Source organism: Erythrolamprus reginae, chromosome Z, assembly GCF_031021105.1.
Source record: "Erythrolamprus reginae isolate rEryReg1 chromosome Z, rEryReg1.hap1, whole genome shotgun sequence".
Classification (NCBI taxonomy): domain Eukaryota; kingdom Metazoa; phylum Chordata; class Lepidosauria; order Squamata; family Dipsadidae; genus Erythrolamprus; species Erythrolamprus reginae.
In genome coordinates, this window is record NC_091963.1 from 115180972 (window position 1) to 115198708 (window position 17737).

The 17737-nt window shown below is 42.9% G+C and overlaps 1 protein-coding gene across 7 annotated transcripts in view; it reads left to right on the forward strand.

Annotated features, from left to right (window-relative positions):
* The window catches only part of KAT7 (lysine acetyltransferase 7), a 49215-nt gene that overhangs the window by 27032 nt on the left and 4446 nt on the right, over positions 1–17737 (forward strand). For 4 of the 7 annotated variants that reach the window (XM_070729557.1, XM_070729558.1, XM_070729560.1 and 1 more), the window contains 2 exons: positions 849–955; positions 4293–7584. In XM_070729557.1, coding sequence (XP_070585658.1) covers positions 849–955; positions 4293–4394 — 209 coding nt within the window. In that variant the 3' untranslated portion in view covers positions 4395–7584. Of the gene's footprint in view, positions 1–848; positions 956–4292; positions 7585–17737 lie in introns of those variants that run through there. The other 3 variants (XR_011556958.1, XR_011556959.1, XM_070729559.1) reach the window with 2 other exon arrangements.

Sequence of the window (17737 nt, forward strand, 5' to 3'; positions counted from 1 at the left end):
TTTGCCGAACTTCCGGGTTCGGCGTTTGGGAGGCCGCTGGGAAGCCGCCCCGCCCGGCTGTCACCTTTTAAAACAACCGGAGGGCTTCCTAGCAGCCTCCCGAACGCCGAACCCGGAAGTTCGGGTTTGGCATTCGTAACACGAAAAAAGTTCGTAAGAAGAGGCAAAAATTTTAAGAACCCCGGGTTCGTATCTCGGGTTGTTCGTAAGACGAGGGGTTCGTATCTTGAGGTACCACTGTATTTTTAAATGAATAAAATTAAAGAACCTATTGAGGAATAGGTCAGGGTTCCAGATATTTAAAAGTCTGATAACCTCTTATCTTTCACTGCTGCTTTACCTTAGATGCTTGCTCTCCTATTCCCTATTTTTTATGAATTCCAAAATAATCTGGAATTTAAACGGAAAATAAATAAATTCATGCTTCAAAACACAAATGTTTTCCTGTAGGAAGAAAAGAATGTGAGATGCCTGCAAACTATAGAAGCTTAAAATTCTTCTCTATTCTGCTTCTAGTCCTAGAGAAGATATAGTATCTCATAACTGCTAAATTTGTTTCATTTTGCTTTTGTGGTTCATCTGGATGAGCAAAGGGTTATGGAAAGCAGTTAATCATTGACTGGAGAAAATCACATCCAGTCTTTCCCCCCTCTCTTCTGAAGGACATGCTTTCAGTCTACCTTTATAAATTCTGAGAATGATATGATGATGTTCTTTTACAAAGACACAGGAACTTGTCTTCTGGCTTCCAGTCTTTGTGTGACAGGGCAGGAAACAGCATTTTTTAAAGTAGAACTTCCCATGTATTTGTTTCATTAATAATAGACTCGTGTATCTCTTTATTCCAGAGATCAGCCAAGAGACAGCTGTCAATCCTGTTGACATTGTTAGCACTCTGCAAGCCCTTCAGATGCTCAAGTACTGGAAAGGCAAACACCTGGTCCTAAAAAGACAAGTAAGAGTTTGCCTTGCAGTTTTGCATCTTTGTTTGGGAAGTTTATGGGTACTGACTGTAAGTTCTAAAAAATTATTTGCAGGGAGTGTGTGGGATTGCTCTCCTGCCCTAGATATGCTGCATAGGAAAACAGGAGTCTGTATGCATTAATTGAACCCAGAAATCTCTTGCACAACTCTTCAGTTTTCCTGAGAACCATAGCTGTCTGAATATTGTTGGGAGTTCAGTACCTGGAGATTTAAAGAGCTTTCCATTCCATCCACACTGTAAACATTCTATAAAGCAACACCAATTGCTTATATAATTTTTGGATGGCTGAACAAAGCAATATTTACATAAGTGTCCCTGTTTCTCTTTTGATACCTTAAATTTTTCACTACCTATAGTTGTGATAGGTAGTGATTTCATTTATTGTGTTTGTTAAAAAAACAAGACAGATACATATTAGGAAATAATATTATAAAACAATGAATAGGAGAGGCATGACACTACAAATGGAGAAAAGGAAATATAGATGGTAAGGACTAAAGCTGGGATGCTTCATTTAGGACAGGGCACATATTCTTTCTTAAGCTGAGAATTGTCCTTGAGCTTTGATTGGCATGTTTGGGGACCAAATTCCAAGATAAATTAGAACTTATCTAAAAAGGAATTATCTCCTGTTAATAGCTTTACCGGTAGAGAGCAATCCTAAAAGAAAGTCTCATTGTGTTTGTTAATATTAATTTATTCAATACTTTTTGTTTATATTTATGACCACAATATTAATTGGTCAGCACAGGCTCAACCAAGAGTGAACAGAAGATAAATCTTGTTTTATTTTTGTAACTAGCTCTGGGTGATTTGGAAGAATTGCTCAGATTTCTGAGTCACACAGTCTAATAATAGCAAGCAAAAAGTACCGTCTCTTCCCCTATCATACAGATGAACTTAAAAAAAATTAAATATACCATAAATGAAGTGGTATATAGAACAAGCTGGGAGATCTGTTCAGTTCTGGAGTTTAGAACAAATTCTTGAGTTATAAAATCTTGAAAAATATATAATGTTTTACGTTTTGATTAAATAAAACAAAGTTGTTGTCATTCTAGTCTAAGGCACTCTGACCTACGAACAAAATGGTCATTTCACCAAATCTGTGGTGACTATGGGAAGCGAAAAAATGAATTATGACAAAATCAATACAAGTGAACACATTATTTTGGAAAGCTTTCCTTAAGTACATTTTCTTCTATTAATGCAACTAAGTTATTATAGCTTCACCCTTTATTGGCCAAGTGTGATTGGACACAAAAGGAATTTGTCCTTGGTCATATGTACATAAAGGAAAATATGCATTTGTCAAGAATCATGAGGTACTACACTTAATGATTGTCATAAACAATCAGGAAATATTTATTTATTTATTTGATTTTTATGCCGCCCTTCTCCTTAGACTCAGGGCGGCTTACAACATGTTAGCAATAGCACTTTTTAACAGAGCTAGGCTATTGCCCCCACATTCCGGGTCCTCATTTTACCCACCTCGGAAGGATGGAAGGCTGAGTCAACCTTGAGCCGGTGATGAGATTTGAACCGCTGACCATAATCAATATTAATAGAAATCTTAAGGATACTAGTTACAGTCATACCATCATAAGTGGGAGAAGATGGGTGATAGGAATGATAAGAAAAAACTAGTATTTATTTGTTTGTTTGTTTGTTTGTTTGTTTGTTTGTTTGTTTGTTTATTTATTTATTTATTTATTTATTTATTTATTTATTTATTTATTTATTTATTTATTTATTTATTTATTTATTTATTTATTAGATTTGTATGCCACCCCTCTCCGTAGACTAGTATAGTAATAGTATTGCAGATTTAGTAAATAGTTTGACAGTGTTGTGGGGATTATTTGTTTAGCAGAGTGATGGTGTTCGGGAAAAAACTGCTCTTGTGTCTAGTTGTCTTGGTATGCAGTGCTCTATAGTGTTGTTTGAGAGTAGGAGTTGAAACAGTTTATTTCCAGTTTTGACTCATGCAGTATACAGGTCCTCAATGGAATGCAGGTTGGCAGCAATTCTGATCATCCTCTGAAGTCTGTGTCGTTCTTGAACCAAATCAGACAATGCATGTGTTTGTATATACAGTGATCCCCCGATCATTGCGAGGGTTCCGTTCCAGGACCCCTAGCAATGATCGGGTTTTAGCGAAGTAGCGCTGCGGAAGTAAAAACACCATCTGCGCATGCGCAGATGGTGTTTTTACTTCCGCAGCGCTAGCGAGGAGCCGAAGATTGGGGGCCGCGCGGCTGTTTTAAAACGTCGCCGCCGGCATGGGGGGCTTGCCAGCACCCCCCGGACCCCCAACCCGGGTTTGGGGGGCTGCTAGGAAGCCCCCCATGCCGGCGGCGGCGTTTTAAAACAGCCGCGCGGCTTCCCAACTGAGTCCCGAAGACAAACGTCAAAGGCGAACTTCTGCGTTTGTCTTCGGGACTCATTGGGAAGCCGCGCGGCTGTTTTAAAACGTCGCCGCCGGCATGGGGGGCTTACCAGCACCCCCCCCCCCCCCGAACCCGGGTGGCCGGGCCAGCAGCGAGCGAATGGCGGGTGGCCGGGCGAAGGGCGGGCGAGCGGTGAACGGCGGGCGAGCGGTTGCTGGGGGGGGGTTTCTCGCCCTCCCGCCAGCAAGAGGGGGAGCGAACGGCGTGGGCGGGCGAAGGGCGGGCGCGCGGGCAGGCAGGCGGCGGACAAGCCGTTTGCTGGTGCCGCTCGCTCTTCCCAGCTGAGTCCTGAAGCCAATTCGCTTCAGGACTCAGCTGGGAAGCGGCGAGAATGAACGGCGTGGGCGGGCGAAGGGCGGGCAAGCGGCAGCGAGGAGTTTGCGTGGGCGGTGGGGAAACTCCTCGCTGATGCCCGCCGCTCGCCCTCCCGCCAGCAAGAGGGGGAAGACCTAGGGAAGCCGCCCAGCAGCTGATCTGCCCGGCACCATCTACGCATGCGTGCCCATAGAAAAAAGGGCGCGCATGCGCAGATGGTGTTTTCACTTCCGGGTTGCAAAATCGCCATATAGCCATTTCGCAATGATCGGGATCGCAATACCCGGGGGATCACTGTATAGGCAACTTTGATTACAGATGACTCGAAGCAACGTTTACTTCTCCAAAGCTTTCTTAAACACTGCAGGATTGATGCTGAACTGACTTCAGGTGGAGCATTGTGCTAAAGGACAGGGGCAAAAACAAAACCATTTTAGCTCTCTTAGCTTGAAAATTCTGCCTTAATCATTGTATTGCAATAGATATGTCTTCTGTAGATAAATTTCCTCAAACCTTTCTTTTTCTCTTATTCTTCTCAGGATCTTATTGATGAATGGATAGCCAAAGAGGCCAAAAGGTGCAACAGCAATAAAATCATGGATCCTGGCTGTTTGAAATGGACCCCTCCCAAAGGCACTTAATTAACCAATCTTTCCAAGAAGTGTGAACATCCCATTCATGTGCTGCCATCATCACCACTGTGGGTACTTTTTCTTTTCCCAGCATTAGAAACATCCTTCCAGATCTTGGACATGTGATTGTTCTTGGTACCAGCTCTTCCCTTTCAGATATTTCTGCAGTGTTTTACTTTTTATAGAACAATTTTAACCAGACACCTTGTCCACGAGGCAAGATTGAAAAGATGAGAATTCTGGACAATATTAATATGGCCTCCAGAAAGTGCAGTAGGATTTGGCTGCTCTTCCATCAGTTACTTGCTCCTAGCACAAAAACTAGGATTGCTTCTCACATTTTTAGTTTTATAATTCTGTTTAGCCCTCTGAGATGTAGTCCACCTATGCAATATAGTGGAATTGCAAATGTGATAGAAAATATTATATTGCTTCACTTTACGAATGGGGGCAGAGAAAAATCAATTTCTCGGTTAAAAACAAAGTAAAGCTAGTGGGGCTAAGGACAGACATTCCCATTAGTCCCATTTCTATACTAGCTTTCATCCACATATTTTTAATAGATAATAGATTTTAAAAAACCCAGCAATCCTGTGCCTGTGTTCTGAAATGCTCCAACCTATCTTATTTGCCCTACATTTCCTTGCCATTCTGCTGCATGTGTATATACAGTCTAAATGTATGTCAGTGAGACTATTTCCTAACCACATGTTGACAAGGTACAAGTAAGAAATGATCCAGCGCTTCCTGGAATCCTGAATTGCTTCTGGATGTGCAAATTTCTCACATTTATTTGCAGAACCTAAAACTTTCTTGATCTTGACACCTATGTATTCCAACACTGTCAGTAAAATACTTTTCCACTTCAGTCCACCAAAAGAGTTGATGGGCAAGGATGCTCCAAACTGGCTTTGGTTTCTGAGAATAGTAATGATTTTATAATTTTGGATACAGGGTATCAGAAGCAATGAGTCAGCCCTCTGTGAATTGGATTTTGTAACCAGGATAGTCAGATCCCCAATAGGGATTTATCAAGCAGGAAAGATCCCATATTATCTGGTCTTGATTGCATGCCTGAATGAAAAGACAAGTTGCCATTATTCAATCTGCTGTAATTTTGGACAAGTGACCCTGATGGCAGTTTTTGAATAGACTCTAACTGCCAATATACGTATTTCAAGAGTCAATTAAATTAACTTTGTAGAGAAAAAAATTGCAAGATCAACATTTGAGCCTTGGCATAGCATCATCTCTAATTTGGCATGCCTCATTATTTTGGATTAGCTGCTTCAAGTCTCCTATGTTTGAAGCCCAAGGAATATGCATAGAAACACATTTCATCAGCTGGTAGGGGAGCACTACTCTTTTTGCCAAATTATTCCTTTGCAGTACATCGCTGTATACATTTGGCAGTTTTGTGATTTATTATTCAATTTGTGAAGCTGCTGGATATGCTGATGCCAGGCCTCAGGGCAATTCGCTGCAGCTGACTGAATGTAGTCTTCACGATGGCTTGTATTTTTTGGGCCTGCATTGTCAATTTGCAGATTTTCCCTGCCAATGAGACTGCCTTGGTCTGATAATTTTCTTATTCTTTTTTCAAGTAGTCTCTAAGGAAATTGACAGCTTCAGCTATGTTGCTCCAAAATGAATGTTGAAAGTTGGCTCAAAAGCCACTGAGGGGAGGTAGGTAGTTATGAGTATTTTAGAAATAATTTTATTGTTTTAAAAATAAAAATAAAGTCTTTTATACAAGGATACCCAAAGATAAATTTTAATCTCATTTTAAGGTTTGATACCTGGAGGTTTATTATGACTCCATATTATTATGACAAATTTAAAATGTCATAATTTTAATTGTGACAAATTAAAAATAAAAGTTCAAAAAAAACTATAATACGCCCCAGCACCAGTTCTCTAGTAAGCAAGCCCATTTTAAATGAGAATATATTCATATTTTGAATAAAGTTTTTAGAGAATACTTTCTTATAATGGCTGGGACTGATGAAAGAGAGGAGTCAGAGCATTTTGTCCAGTAGAAATTTATAAATTGTTAAGAGTAAAACTCTTGACCATTTTAAGTCAGGTGCTACAAGTATTTTAACCTGCCCATATTTAAACCCCTGAACTTCCTATATTACAAAAGGAAAAAAAAGGAAAACAGTGGCTACTCTGCTATGCTATTATCTGCCGAGTTCAGATATGTATAGGTGGCAATGTATACATAAAGAATTGGCTTACCAATAGTCTTTATAAGGCTTTTTCCCCCTTTTTGTCTGTATTACTGGTGTGAAGTTATGTCTCAACTGCTGAGCTGTGTCTCTGTCCTATATTGGGTAGCTCTACTGGCTGATCCATGGATGTACATGATATGCAGTAATATCCCAATATTTGAGATGGGAATCTTTTCCCAAATGAGACACAGAGTAACTTTGCACTGGGAATACACTTACATGCAGAGATCAAATTAGCTAGTGGAGATTAACGGCATATAAATCCAATAAATAAAAATAAATTATTGTGCTCAGCCAGCTTGAAGTATGAACATTTACACTCTGGGTTTCAACTTGAGAATGCTTCCTCTATTGAGGCAGTGATTTATTTTTCTTCCTGGCATGGTGGATTCTGCAAAAAAACCCAGTATGTTTTATTTGTTTGGGGCCTGCAGAAAAATGGGCTTGTGTATTCTGCATTCTAATTGCAGTTTCCACAAAAGTAGGAGTGTGGCTTTTAATGTTAAGTTAGGTGACATATGAAAAATCCTGAAGATAGTGTTATCCCTACAGCTATGCCTTTCACTCCTGCCTAGCATGCAATTTTAATAGTAGACACCTGCATGACATAACAATGTTTTTAACTGAATATTTTTTTAAGAATTGTCCTTTCGCCTCCCATCATGATAAAAATAAATAGACTTGTTCAATTACCATGAAGGATTTTTAGATAAAAATTCCTACCTGTTGGTTCTTGTGTTTGGTTCTGCCTTTTTATTGCCATCCTCAGTCTGCAGGATTTCTATATCTGAACATTGTCTGGCAATTGTTCTCAGCTTCTAGGTTATTGCAAAAAATGGGTGTAATGCTCTTTTTTGTGACAAAAGAGAAGCTGGTCTTGTATAGAAGCAAAACTGTTTTCCTGGATATTTTAGAATATGCTATCGGTGTATCAACTTCTCAATAAAGCATGTTCTCTGCTCTCATTTTCTTCTCAAGTATTATTCTGAAAGGATTACTTTGGGGAAATTGACCTCTAAGCAACATTTTCTAGACCACTACTTGCCCTTTGAACCAAGGTGGATTAGGTTACCTCTTTAATTGTTCTGTTTCCTTTGAATATTCTACATTGCACTCAAGGGGCCAATGATGGTGTTAAAGACCAGTGTTAAAGACCAGTCATTGCAGGATGCCAACATGTCTGACTGTTTTTGCAGCGTTTATTGCTTTTGTATAGTTTTCCAAGCAGCAAAAGGTAACAAAGAGCAATCACATTTTTGCTGGTGAATTCTTCTTCTTAAGGACATCCTGTTGATGAGATCACGTACAAGCCAGGGATAGTGTTCTACATCATCCTGGTGATGTGAACTGAGTTGAGATTATGTTAAGTATGCGAGGCCTGCTAGAGGTAGGCAGTTTGCTGCACACAACTTCTACATGATCTCTATCTCTACATCTCACTCTTTTGTTTTGTTAAACAATGCATCGTCATAAGAGGAGTTACTAAAAGTGTCATAATCAGTAGAATATCCCTGCAATTGCTTATAGAGGGCATCAACCTGATCTTGAGGCAATTTGGGATGAGGTTTGGGTGAAAAGCTATGATACATATGTTGAAAAAGGAGGAAAAACATTGAACCAAGCATCTATGGACAATCAAACACAAATGATGCCTAAGGAATTTGTTAAAACTGCAAAAATGGCAGCTTAAACTGGTAAATATGGTACCACACACTTATTGACTTTGGCAACATCCTAAAAAGGATGGAAGAGACCTTGGTAAGATTAGTGTAGGATTTATGTTACTTTAATTTTGTTACTTTAACTTGTCATTGTATGCTTTGGCGGTCAAGTTCTTCACATCTCCCCATGCCACTGAATGACTGGCACAATGGGATCAGATTGGTCGCTGTGCCATCTGGAGAGTCACCTTGCCGATTTTTGAAACTGGATCCAGGGACTGATGCCATGACTCCTTGGCTGGGGGGAGGAAACACGCTGGAATCCACAAAGGTCCTGTAGGAGCAAGCACAGCAGCATATCCTTATTCACACGTGAACAAAGGGATGTGCTCCAACCCATGTCTTATCTGGCAATACCTGATAATATACTAAAGGGGGAGGCAAGCTTGCTTTCTGTTGAAAGTGTCTCTGATATATGGTCAAATTTTGAATAGAAACATTCAAATACAGTGGTACCTCTACTTAAGAACTTAATACGTACCGTGGCCAGGTTCTTAAGTAGAAGCAATTTTTCCCATAGGAATCAATGTAAAAGTTAATAATGCATACAAACCCATTAGGAAAGAAATAAAAGCTCGGAATTTGGGTGGGATGAAGAGGAGGAAGAAGAGGAGGACAGTCCTTGCCGAAGGAAGAAGGTGAGGTGAGTGTCCCCCTTTGCCTTTCTGTGCCCAGGCGCTCCAGGAGGCAATCTCATGCCAGGTGTAAGGGAGGCAGTGTGAGGGAGTCACCACAGTGAAGTGATTTATTCCCTCCAAGCTCCCAGAGAAAAAATCCCGCTCCGTTCGCCAAAGCCTCCTTAAGCGCTACTGAAAGGCTCCTCTGGCAGCCCAGAAAAACCCAAGATGGCCGGGATTAAAGGGGGAATGGCAGGAAACTGGCCGGGCCTTCGTGCCGCTCTCAAATTTCTGGGAAATGAAAGTAGAAAATGGTTCTTAAGTAGAGGCAAAAAAAAATCTTGAGCACCCAGTTCTTATCTAGAAAAGTTCTTAAGTAGAAGCGTTCTTAAGTAGAGGTACCACTGTAATAGTAAATACTTTTTTAAACTGTTGTGTTGCCCACGATAAATTATGTACTTGAGAACCCTCTTTTTTGTTCATTTGGAGCCATTCCTTAAAGAATGCTCCACTGTTGAATTATAGGTGAGACCATGAGTAAGAACAATATTCCAGGTTGTACAAAATTGGAGACAGACCAGTGACGTATAGGCTGGTCCGTTATCAGTTTTTAAAGAAGCAGGCTTGCCCATGGCTGTGATAGTCGAAAAAAGATGAGAAATAACATGATTAACTGTTCCCTTGTTGAGGCATGGCCCAAAGTGCTCCTGAATAAGTATTGAAAGATAAACGAATATACTTTCAGGGAGCCAAAGGGGGAACGTGAGTAACATCCATTTGCCATAGTTGATTAGAGCTGAATGGGGATTAGCTCCCGTGTCCCCCGAGGGGGATGCCCCAGAACATTGGGGACAGTATGAAACAATCTGCTTGGCTTGGTCAAGTAGGATATGGCAAACTTGTGCCAACCCACTAGCACTTTGATGAAAAAAAAGTGACTAAAAAGGGTCTGAAAATAAAGTGGATAAAACATGAATAGAAACATCAGCATGACTATTGCATTGGCTGCCGATCAGTTTCTGGTCACAATTCAAAGTGTTGGTTATGACCTATAAAGCCCTACATGGCATTGGACCAGAATATCTCCGAGACCGCCTTCTGCCGCATGAATCCCAGCGACTGGTTAGGTCCCACAGAGTTGGCCTTCTCTGGGTCCCATCGACTAAACAATGTTGGTTGGCGGGACCCAGGGGTAGAGCCTTCTCTGTGACGGCCCCGGCCCTCTGGAATCAACTCCCTCCAGAGATTCGAATAGCCCCCACCCTCCTCGCCTTCCGTAAAATGCTGAAGACCCACCTTTGTCGCCAGGCGTGGGGATAATTATCATCTTCTCCCCCCTTTTTTATTATGTTTTCGGCCTCACTGTATGATGGATTAGGTTGAATGTGTATGATTGTATAGTTAGGGATTTTAATATGTATTAATGTTTTTAAACTGATTTAACTTTTACTATTAGATTTGTAATGTACTGTATCACTATTATGTTGTGAGCCGCCCCGAGTCTTCGGAGAGGGGCGGCATACAAATCTAATAAACTATAACTATAACTACAACTATTGTCTTCAGACAGGGGGCCAGGAAGGGATGAGTGACTGCTTATGTAAGAAACAAAGTATAAATATTTCTGATCTTGTAGCAGCTGCTGTAAAGTTAAAGCTTTATTTATTTATTTATTTATTTTTATTTATTTATTTATTATTTATTTATTTTTATTCATTTATTATTTATTTTTATTCATTTATTCATTTATTATTTAATTATTTTTATTCATTTATTCATTTATTATTTATTTATTTTTATTCATTTATTTATTGATTTATTGATTGATTGGATTTGTATGCCGCCCCTCTCTGTGGACTCGGGGCGGCTAACAACAGTGATAAAAACAGAATGTAAAAATCCAATACTAAAACAGCTAGAAATCCTTGTTATAAAACCAATCATACATACAAACATACCATGCATAAATTGTAGAAGCCTAGGGGGAAAGATTATCTTAGTTCCCCCATGCCTGACGGCAGAGGTGGGTTTTGAGGAGCTTACGAAAGGCAATGAGGGTGGGGGCTATTCTAATCTCTGGAGGGAGTTGGTTCCAGAGGGCCGGGGCCGCCACAGAGAACGCTCTTCCCCTGGGCCCCGCAAACCGACACTGTTTAGTTGACGGGACCCGGAGAAGGCCCACTCTGTGGGACCTAACTGGTCGCTGGGATTCGTGCATCAGAAGGCGGTCCCTTAGATAATCTGGCCCGGTGCCATGAAGGACTTTATAGGTCATAACCAACACTTTGAATTGTGACCGGAAACTGATTGGTAACCAATGCAGACTGTGGAGTGTTGGTGTGACATGGGCATATTTAGGGAAGCCCATGATTGCTCTCACAGCAGCATTCTGCACGATCTGAAGTTTCCGAACACTTTTCAAAGGTAGCCCCATGTAGAGAGCATTACAGTAGTCGAGCCTCGAGGTGATGAGGGCATGAGTGTCTGTGAGCAGTGACTCCCGGTCCAAATAGGGCCGCAACTGGTGCACCAGGCGAACCTGGGCAAACACCCCCCTCGCCAGAGCTGCAAGATGTTTCTCTAATGTGAGCTGTGGATCGAGGAGGACACCCAAGTTGCGCACCCTCTCTGAGGGGGTCAATGACTCCCCCCCAGGGTAATGGATGGACAGATGGAATTGTCCTTGGGAGGCAAAACCCACAGCCACTCCGTCTTATCAGGGTTGAGTTTGAGTCTGTTGACACCCAGCCAGACCCCAATAGCCTCCAGGCACCGGCACATCACTTCCACTGCTTCACTGACTGGACAAGTGGTGGAGATGTAAAGCTGGGTATCATCTGCATATTGATGATAGTTCACCCCATGCCCTTGGATGATTTCACCCAGCGGTTTCATGTAGATATTAAATAGTAGGGGGGAGAGGACCAACCCCTGAGGCACCCCACAAGGGAGTAACCTAGAGGTCGACCTCTAGCCCCCCACTAACACCGACTGACTGACCGGAGAGGTAGGAGGGGAACCACTGAAGAACAGTGCCTCCCACTCCCAACCCCTCCAGCTGGCGCAGAAGGATACCATGGTCGATGGTATTGAAAGCCGCTGAGGTCAAGGAGCATCAGGACAGAGGATAAACCCCTGTCCTGGGCCCGCCAGAGATAATCCATCAGAGCGACCAAAGCAGTTTCCGTGCTGTAGCCGGGCCTGAATCCTGACTGCTGAGGACCTAGATAATCGGCTTCTTCCAAGGACCGCTGGAGCTGGAGCGCCACCACCTTCTCAACAACTTTCCCCATGAAGGGAAGGTTGGAGACTGGGCGATAGTTGTTAAGAATGGCTGGGTCCAGGGAAGGCTTCTTGAGGAGGGGGCACACAAGTGCCTCCTTGTAGGGAGCCGGGAAGGACCCCCTCCCCAGAGAAGCATTGACAATCTCCTGCACCCAGCTCCATGTCACCTCCCTGCTGGCCGAAACCAGCCAAGAGGGACACAGATCCAGCAAACAGGTGGCGGAACTCACAGCTCCAATGGCCTTGTCCACTTCATCAGGTGTCACCAGATCAAACTCTTCCCAGACAGATGGACAAGTACGGGCCCCAGTCACCTCAAATGACTCATTGTCAGTCGACTCTGTTTCCCAATTGGAGTCGAGGTCCGCCCGGATCCGAGCAATTTTATCAGCGAAAAACATGTTAAAATCCTCGGCACTACTCTGCAAGGGCTCCCCAACTCCCCTCTGGTTAAGAAGGGAGTGGGTCACCCTAAACAGAGCGGCCGGGCAGGATTCCACTGATGCAATCAAGGCGGCATGATACGCGCATCTTGCCGCCTTCAGTGACACTTTGTAAGTCTTAATATGAGCTCTTACAAGTGTTCGATCGGATTCCTCCATCGCTTCTCTAGACGTCTCTTCTGGCGTTTCAACTCCCAGAGCTCCTCGTTGAACCATGGAGCTCTACAGGGTCTAGTGCCCCGGAGAGGTCGCAACGGCGCAATTCGATCAAGAGCCTCTACAGCAGCCTTGTTCCAGGCCTCAGCCAGAGACTCTGCCGAAATGTGGACGAGTGTATCTGGAATAACCCCAAGCGCCTTCTGAAAACCCTCTGGATCCATCAGGCATCTGGGGCGGAACAACCTAATCGATTCCGCCTCCCTGCAGGGAAGGATTGGAGCCAGGAAGTCAAGCCGCAGTAGGAAATGGTCTGACCATGACAAAGGCAACACTTTTAAGCCCCTTAGTCTCAGACCATTACTCAATTGCCCAGAGAGGAATACCATGTCGGGTGCATGCCCCCCCCTCATGAGTCGGACACTGTATTACTTGAGTCAGGTCCATGGCTGTCATGGTGGCCATGAACTCCTGTGCCTGCCCAGAGGTTTCACTGAGTGACGGCAGGTTAAAGTCCCCCAGGACAATGAGTGTGGGGAACCCTACCGCCAACCCAGCTACCTCCTCGAGCAGCACAGGCAGGGCTGTTGACACGCAGCTGGGAGGCAGGTACGTGAGTAACAAGCCCACCTGAAACCCTAAGTCCAACTTCACTAGGAGGGACTCACAACCCGCAATCTCTGGAGCAACGAGTCTACGCAAGCCAAGGCTCTCCCTGGCTATAATAGCCACTCCTCCCCCACTTCCCTGGGGTCGAGGCGGATGCAATACCTGGAACCCGGCTGGGCAAATTTCAGAGAGAGGAACTTCATCCTCTGGGCCCAGCCAGGTTTCAGTCACACATGCCAGGTCGGCCTCCTCTTCCAGGATCAAATCCCGGATGAGGAGAGATTTATTTACCACCGACCTGGCATTGAGTAGCAGCAGCCTGAGCCCAGGGCCAGAGTTACATTCTTTGCCAGTATACTGAGTTGAGCTTGCGGAACCGGAACAAGGGATCCCCTGGAACGGCTAGTTCTGTGGCTCCCGCCATATCTGCCTCTCCCCAGCAGCACCGGGATATTCTGACCCTCTGCTACCCCAGAGATAAGTGTCCCCTCTCCTCCTGTCTCTCCAACGCCATGTGGGCCAAGTGTATCATACATACCATTCCCATTCACCCAATCTATATCATAGTCCCACCCATCCCATCCATACCAATCATTCATTCCATACATTATTTCACCCCCCCAATTATCTGTCACTTAAACCCCCCCCAATAATTCAATTAAAATTTAGATTAAATTACTAGTAGATAAGACAGTAAAGCTAAAAATATTTTAAATTCTAAAAACATTAATAATAACCCCTTAATAATTAATACTAGCAATGTTAAATTTACTCTAAATTACTCTAAAAATTAATATTAAATTAATATAAAATATATGTATTAATTATTAAAATATTTAAAAAGTTAAAATATGTAAGAATACAGTATAGGAAATGGTCCAGTTCATTAATCAATCAGTCAAGTAGCACTTAAGTTCTAAAAAGGTCAGTTCTGAAGTTGTTCAAATTCAGTGGGAAATGTCTGAGTCCTGGGTGTACTAGTTCTATTTCCCAGGTTCTTTTGTGCCGACCGCTGCCACCGGCCGGCCCTCCCGATCTTTTCCTCTGTCTTCAGCTCCTCCATTTCTACGAAACCCCCCAATTTACGCTGGTCTTCCTGGTTGCCTTCCAATGCCTCTGTAGTTGTTGGGGGGAACTTCCAATTCACAAGCCCCTCCACAATGTCACGCAGTCTGCATACAGACTCCATGAGGCTTTATCAGAGTCCTCCAGCTTCATCGGCGTTTTCCCCAGTCTCCGCTTTACTCTCTCGGCCTTCTCCCACACAACAGCAGCCGGTCCGGGTAGGCCCTCCACCTGATAGACTTTCCGATAGACATTCCTGCCAGGATATCCCATTTGTGTTCATCAAAACAGGCCCAGGTTTCACCCTGAGTCTAAATAAATTTAGAAACTATTTATTTATTTATTTATTCATTCATTCATTCATTCATTCATTCATTCATTCATTCATTCATTCATTCGATTTTTATGCCGCCCTTCTCCTTAGACTCAGGGTGGCTTACAACGTGTTAGCAATAGCACTTTTTAACAAAGCTAAGCTATTGCCCCCACAATCCAGGTCCTCATTTTACCCACCTCGGAAGGATGGAAGGCTCAGTCAACCTTGAGCCGGTGATGAGATTTCAACCACTGACCTACAGATCTATAGTCAGTTTCAGTGGCCTGCAGTACAGCACTCTACCTGCTGCGCCACCCCAGCTCATTTGGTCATATTATTTGGTAATATTATTAACTATTTGTATAATATGTACTGTGTTAGAGTATCATTTTGTGTCATTTTGGTTGGTGGTGTGTCCCAGGATTTTGTAAACGTAAAAAATGTGCCGCGGCTCAAAAAAGGTTGAAAATCACTGATGTAAGGTATGCCCTATCTTTATCTAATCCTGTACGTAGAGCATCCCATGCTCTGGATACTAAGGACAGTGTTTCCCTACCTTCTCAACCAGCTTCCTTATATCTGCCTCAAGTGCTGCCATACCTGACTTATATAACAAGAATCAGAGTTCCTGTACATTCTTACATTGGTGTTGAGACAGATTGCAACCCATACTTACCAGTGAAGGGTCCGAAAGCTGAAGGACAAAGGTGCACCTAGGGGGTTTGTTCCAGATGATGATAACTATGTTGGCTGTTGCTCCCCTTGGGGGCAGTGGGTGAGAGTGACCCACTATGAGGACCAGATGATGGAGTTAGAGACCAGTCACTGCAGGATGCTAAGATGTCTGACTGTCTTTGCAATGTTTATTGCTTTTATACAGTTTTCCAAGCAGCAAAAAAGCAACAGCATTTTTATTGGTAAATTCTCCTCGCCAATGTTTAAGAACATCCTGTTGATACAGTCTAGATGATTCTATCATCTATATACACGTACCAGCAATGGGTAATGTCCTACATCATCCTGGCGATGTGAACTGGGTGAGATCATGTATGTGAGGCCTGCTTGAAGTAGACAGTATGCTGCACACAACCTGACCTCTATCTCTACACAACAGGAACACCATTTGGGAAGATTCATTGCTGGTTTTCAAGCACAGAGTTGCATTTGAAGTCTTGGCATGCAAGCTCCTTAAAACCTCAGTTGGAAAATTGAAGAAATAAATCAGAAAATCCTTACCAGTAAATGGATCAGTTGTTAACTACTAGACAATGCAGTTTGCATTGCATATCTTCTCTTCTGAGGCCACTGATGGCCAAGAATAACTCTGTAGAGAGATTGATGGAAGATGTCACCTCACCTCAAGTGACTTCTGGTCACCTCACCTCAAGAAGGATATAATGGAACTGGAAAAGGTGCAAAAAAGGGCAACAAGTATGATCAAGGAAATGGAGCACCTCCCTTATGAAACCAGGTTGCAACATTTTGGTCTCATCAGCCTTGAAAGACGGCGTTTAAGGGGTGACTTGATTGAAGTGTGTAAAATCATGCATGGGATAGAAAAGGTGGATAGAGAAAAATTCTCTATCACACAGACGAGGGGCACTCCCTAAAGCTCATAGGTAAGAAAGCAAGGACAAATAAAGGGAAATATTTCTTCACCCAGAGGGTCGTTGGTGTATGGAATTCACTTCCAGAAGAGGTAGTGACAGCTGCCAGTCTTGATACCTTCAAGGCAGGATTAGACAGATTCATGGATGCCAAGTATATCGGTGGTTATTGAAATGAATGTCCATGTGCCACCTCTGTAGGTTGAGGCAGGCAGGATTCCCTTGAGTACCATTTGTTGGTGGTCAGGGGAAAGAGAGGGTCTTGCCTTCCCTTTCTGCTCAAGATCCCCATGTACAAAACAGACAGCAAGCAGAACCTAACAGACAGGAAGCAGCAGGTGAAGCTAGGCAAAATCACATTAGATACCTGTACAGTTAGCACAGGCACCCCCCCAAGGCTGTGTACTCTTACCACTTCTCTCTCTAAACCAATGACTGCATCTCAAACGATTCATCTGTTAAACTACTGAAGTTTGCAGCTGATACAACGGTGATTGGTCTCACGCGAGACAATGATGAAACCGCATACAGAGGAGAGGTTGAACAACTAGCCTCGTGGTGTGACTGGAACAATCTGGAACTGAACACACTCAAAACAGTAGAAATAGAGGTAGACTTAGGAGAAAACCTCCCATTCTTCCACCTCTTACAATATTAGACAACACAGTGTCAACAGTAGAGACCTTCAAATTTCTAGATTCATATCTCAAGACTTAAAATGGTCACCTAACATCAAAAACGTCATCAAAAAAGCACAACAAAGAATGTTCTTTCTGCACCAACTCAGGAAGCTCAAACTGCCCAAGGAACTACTGATACAATTCTACAGAAGAATCATTGAATCTGTCATCTGCACCTCTATAATTGTCTGGTTTGGTTCAAAAACGACACAGACTTCAGAGGATGATCAGAACTGTAGGGGGGAAAAAATTGCTGCCAACCTGCCTTCCATTGAGAACCTGTATACTGCATGAGTCAAAACTGGAAATAAACTGTTTCAACTCCTCTCAAACAACACTATAGAGTATTGCACACCAAGACAACTAGACACAAGGGCAGTTTTTTCTCAAACACCATCAATCTGCTTAACAAATAATTCCCACAACACTGTCAAACTATTTACTAAGTCTGCACTATTATTTCCAGTAGATTTTCTCACCATGCCTATTACCATCTCCTCCCACTTCTGACTGTATGACTGTAGCTTGTTGCTTGTATCCTTAAGATTTTTATTAATATTGATTATTTGACCACTATGACAGTCATTAAATGTTGTACCTCATGATTTTTGACAAAAGT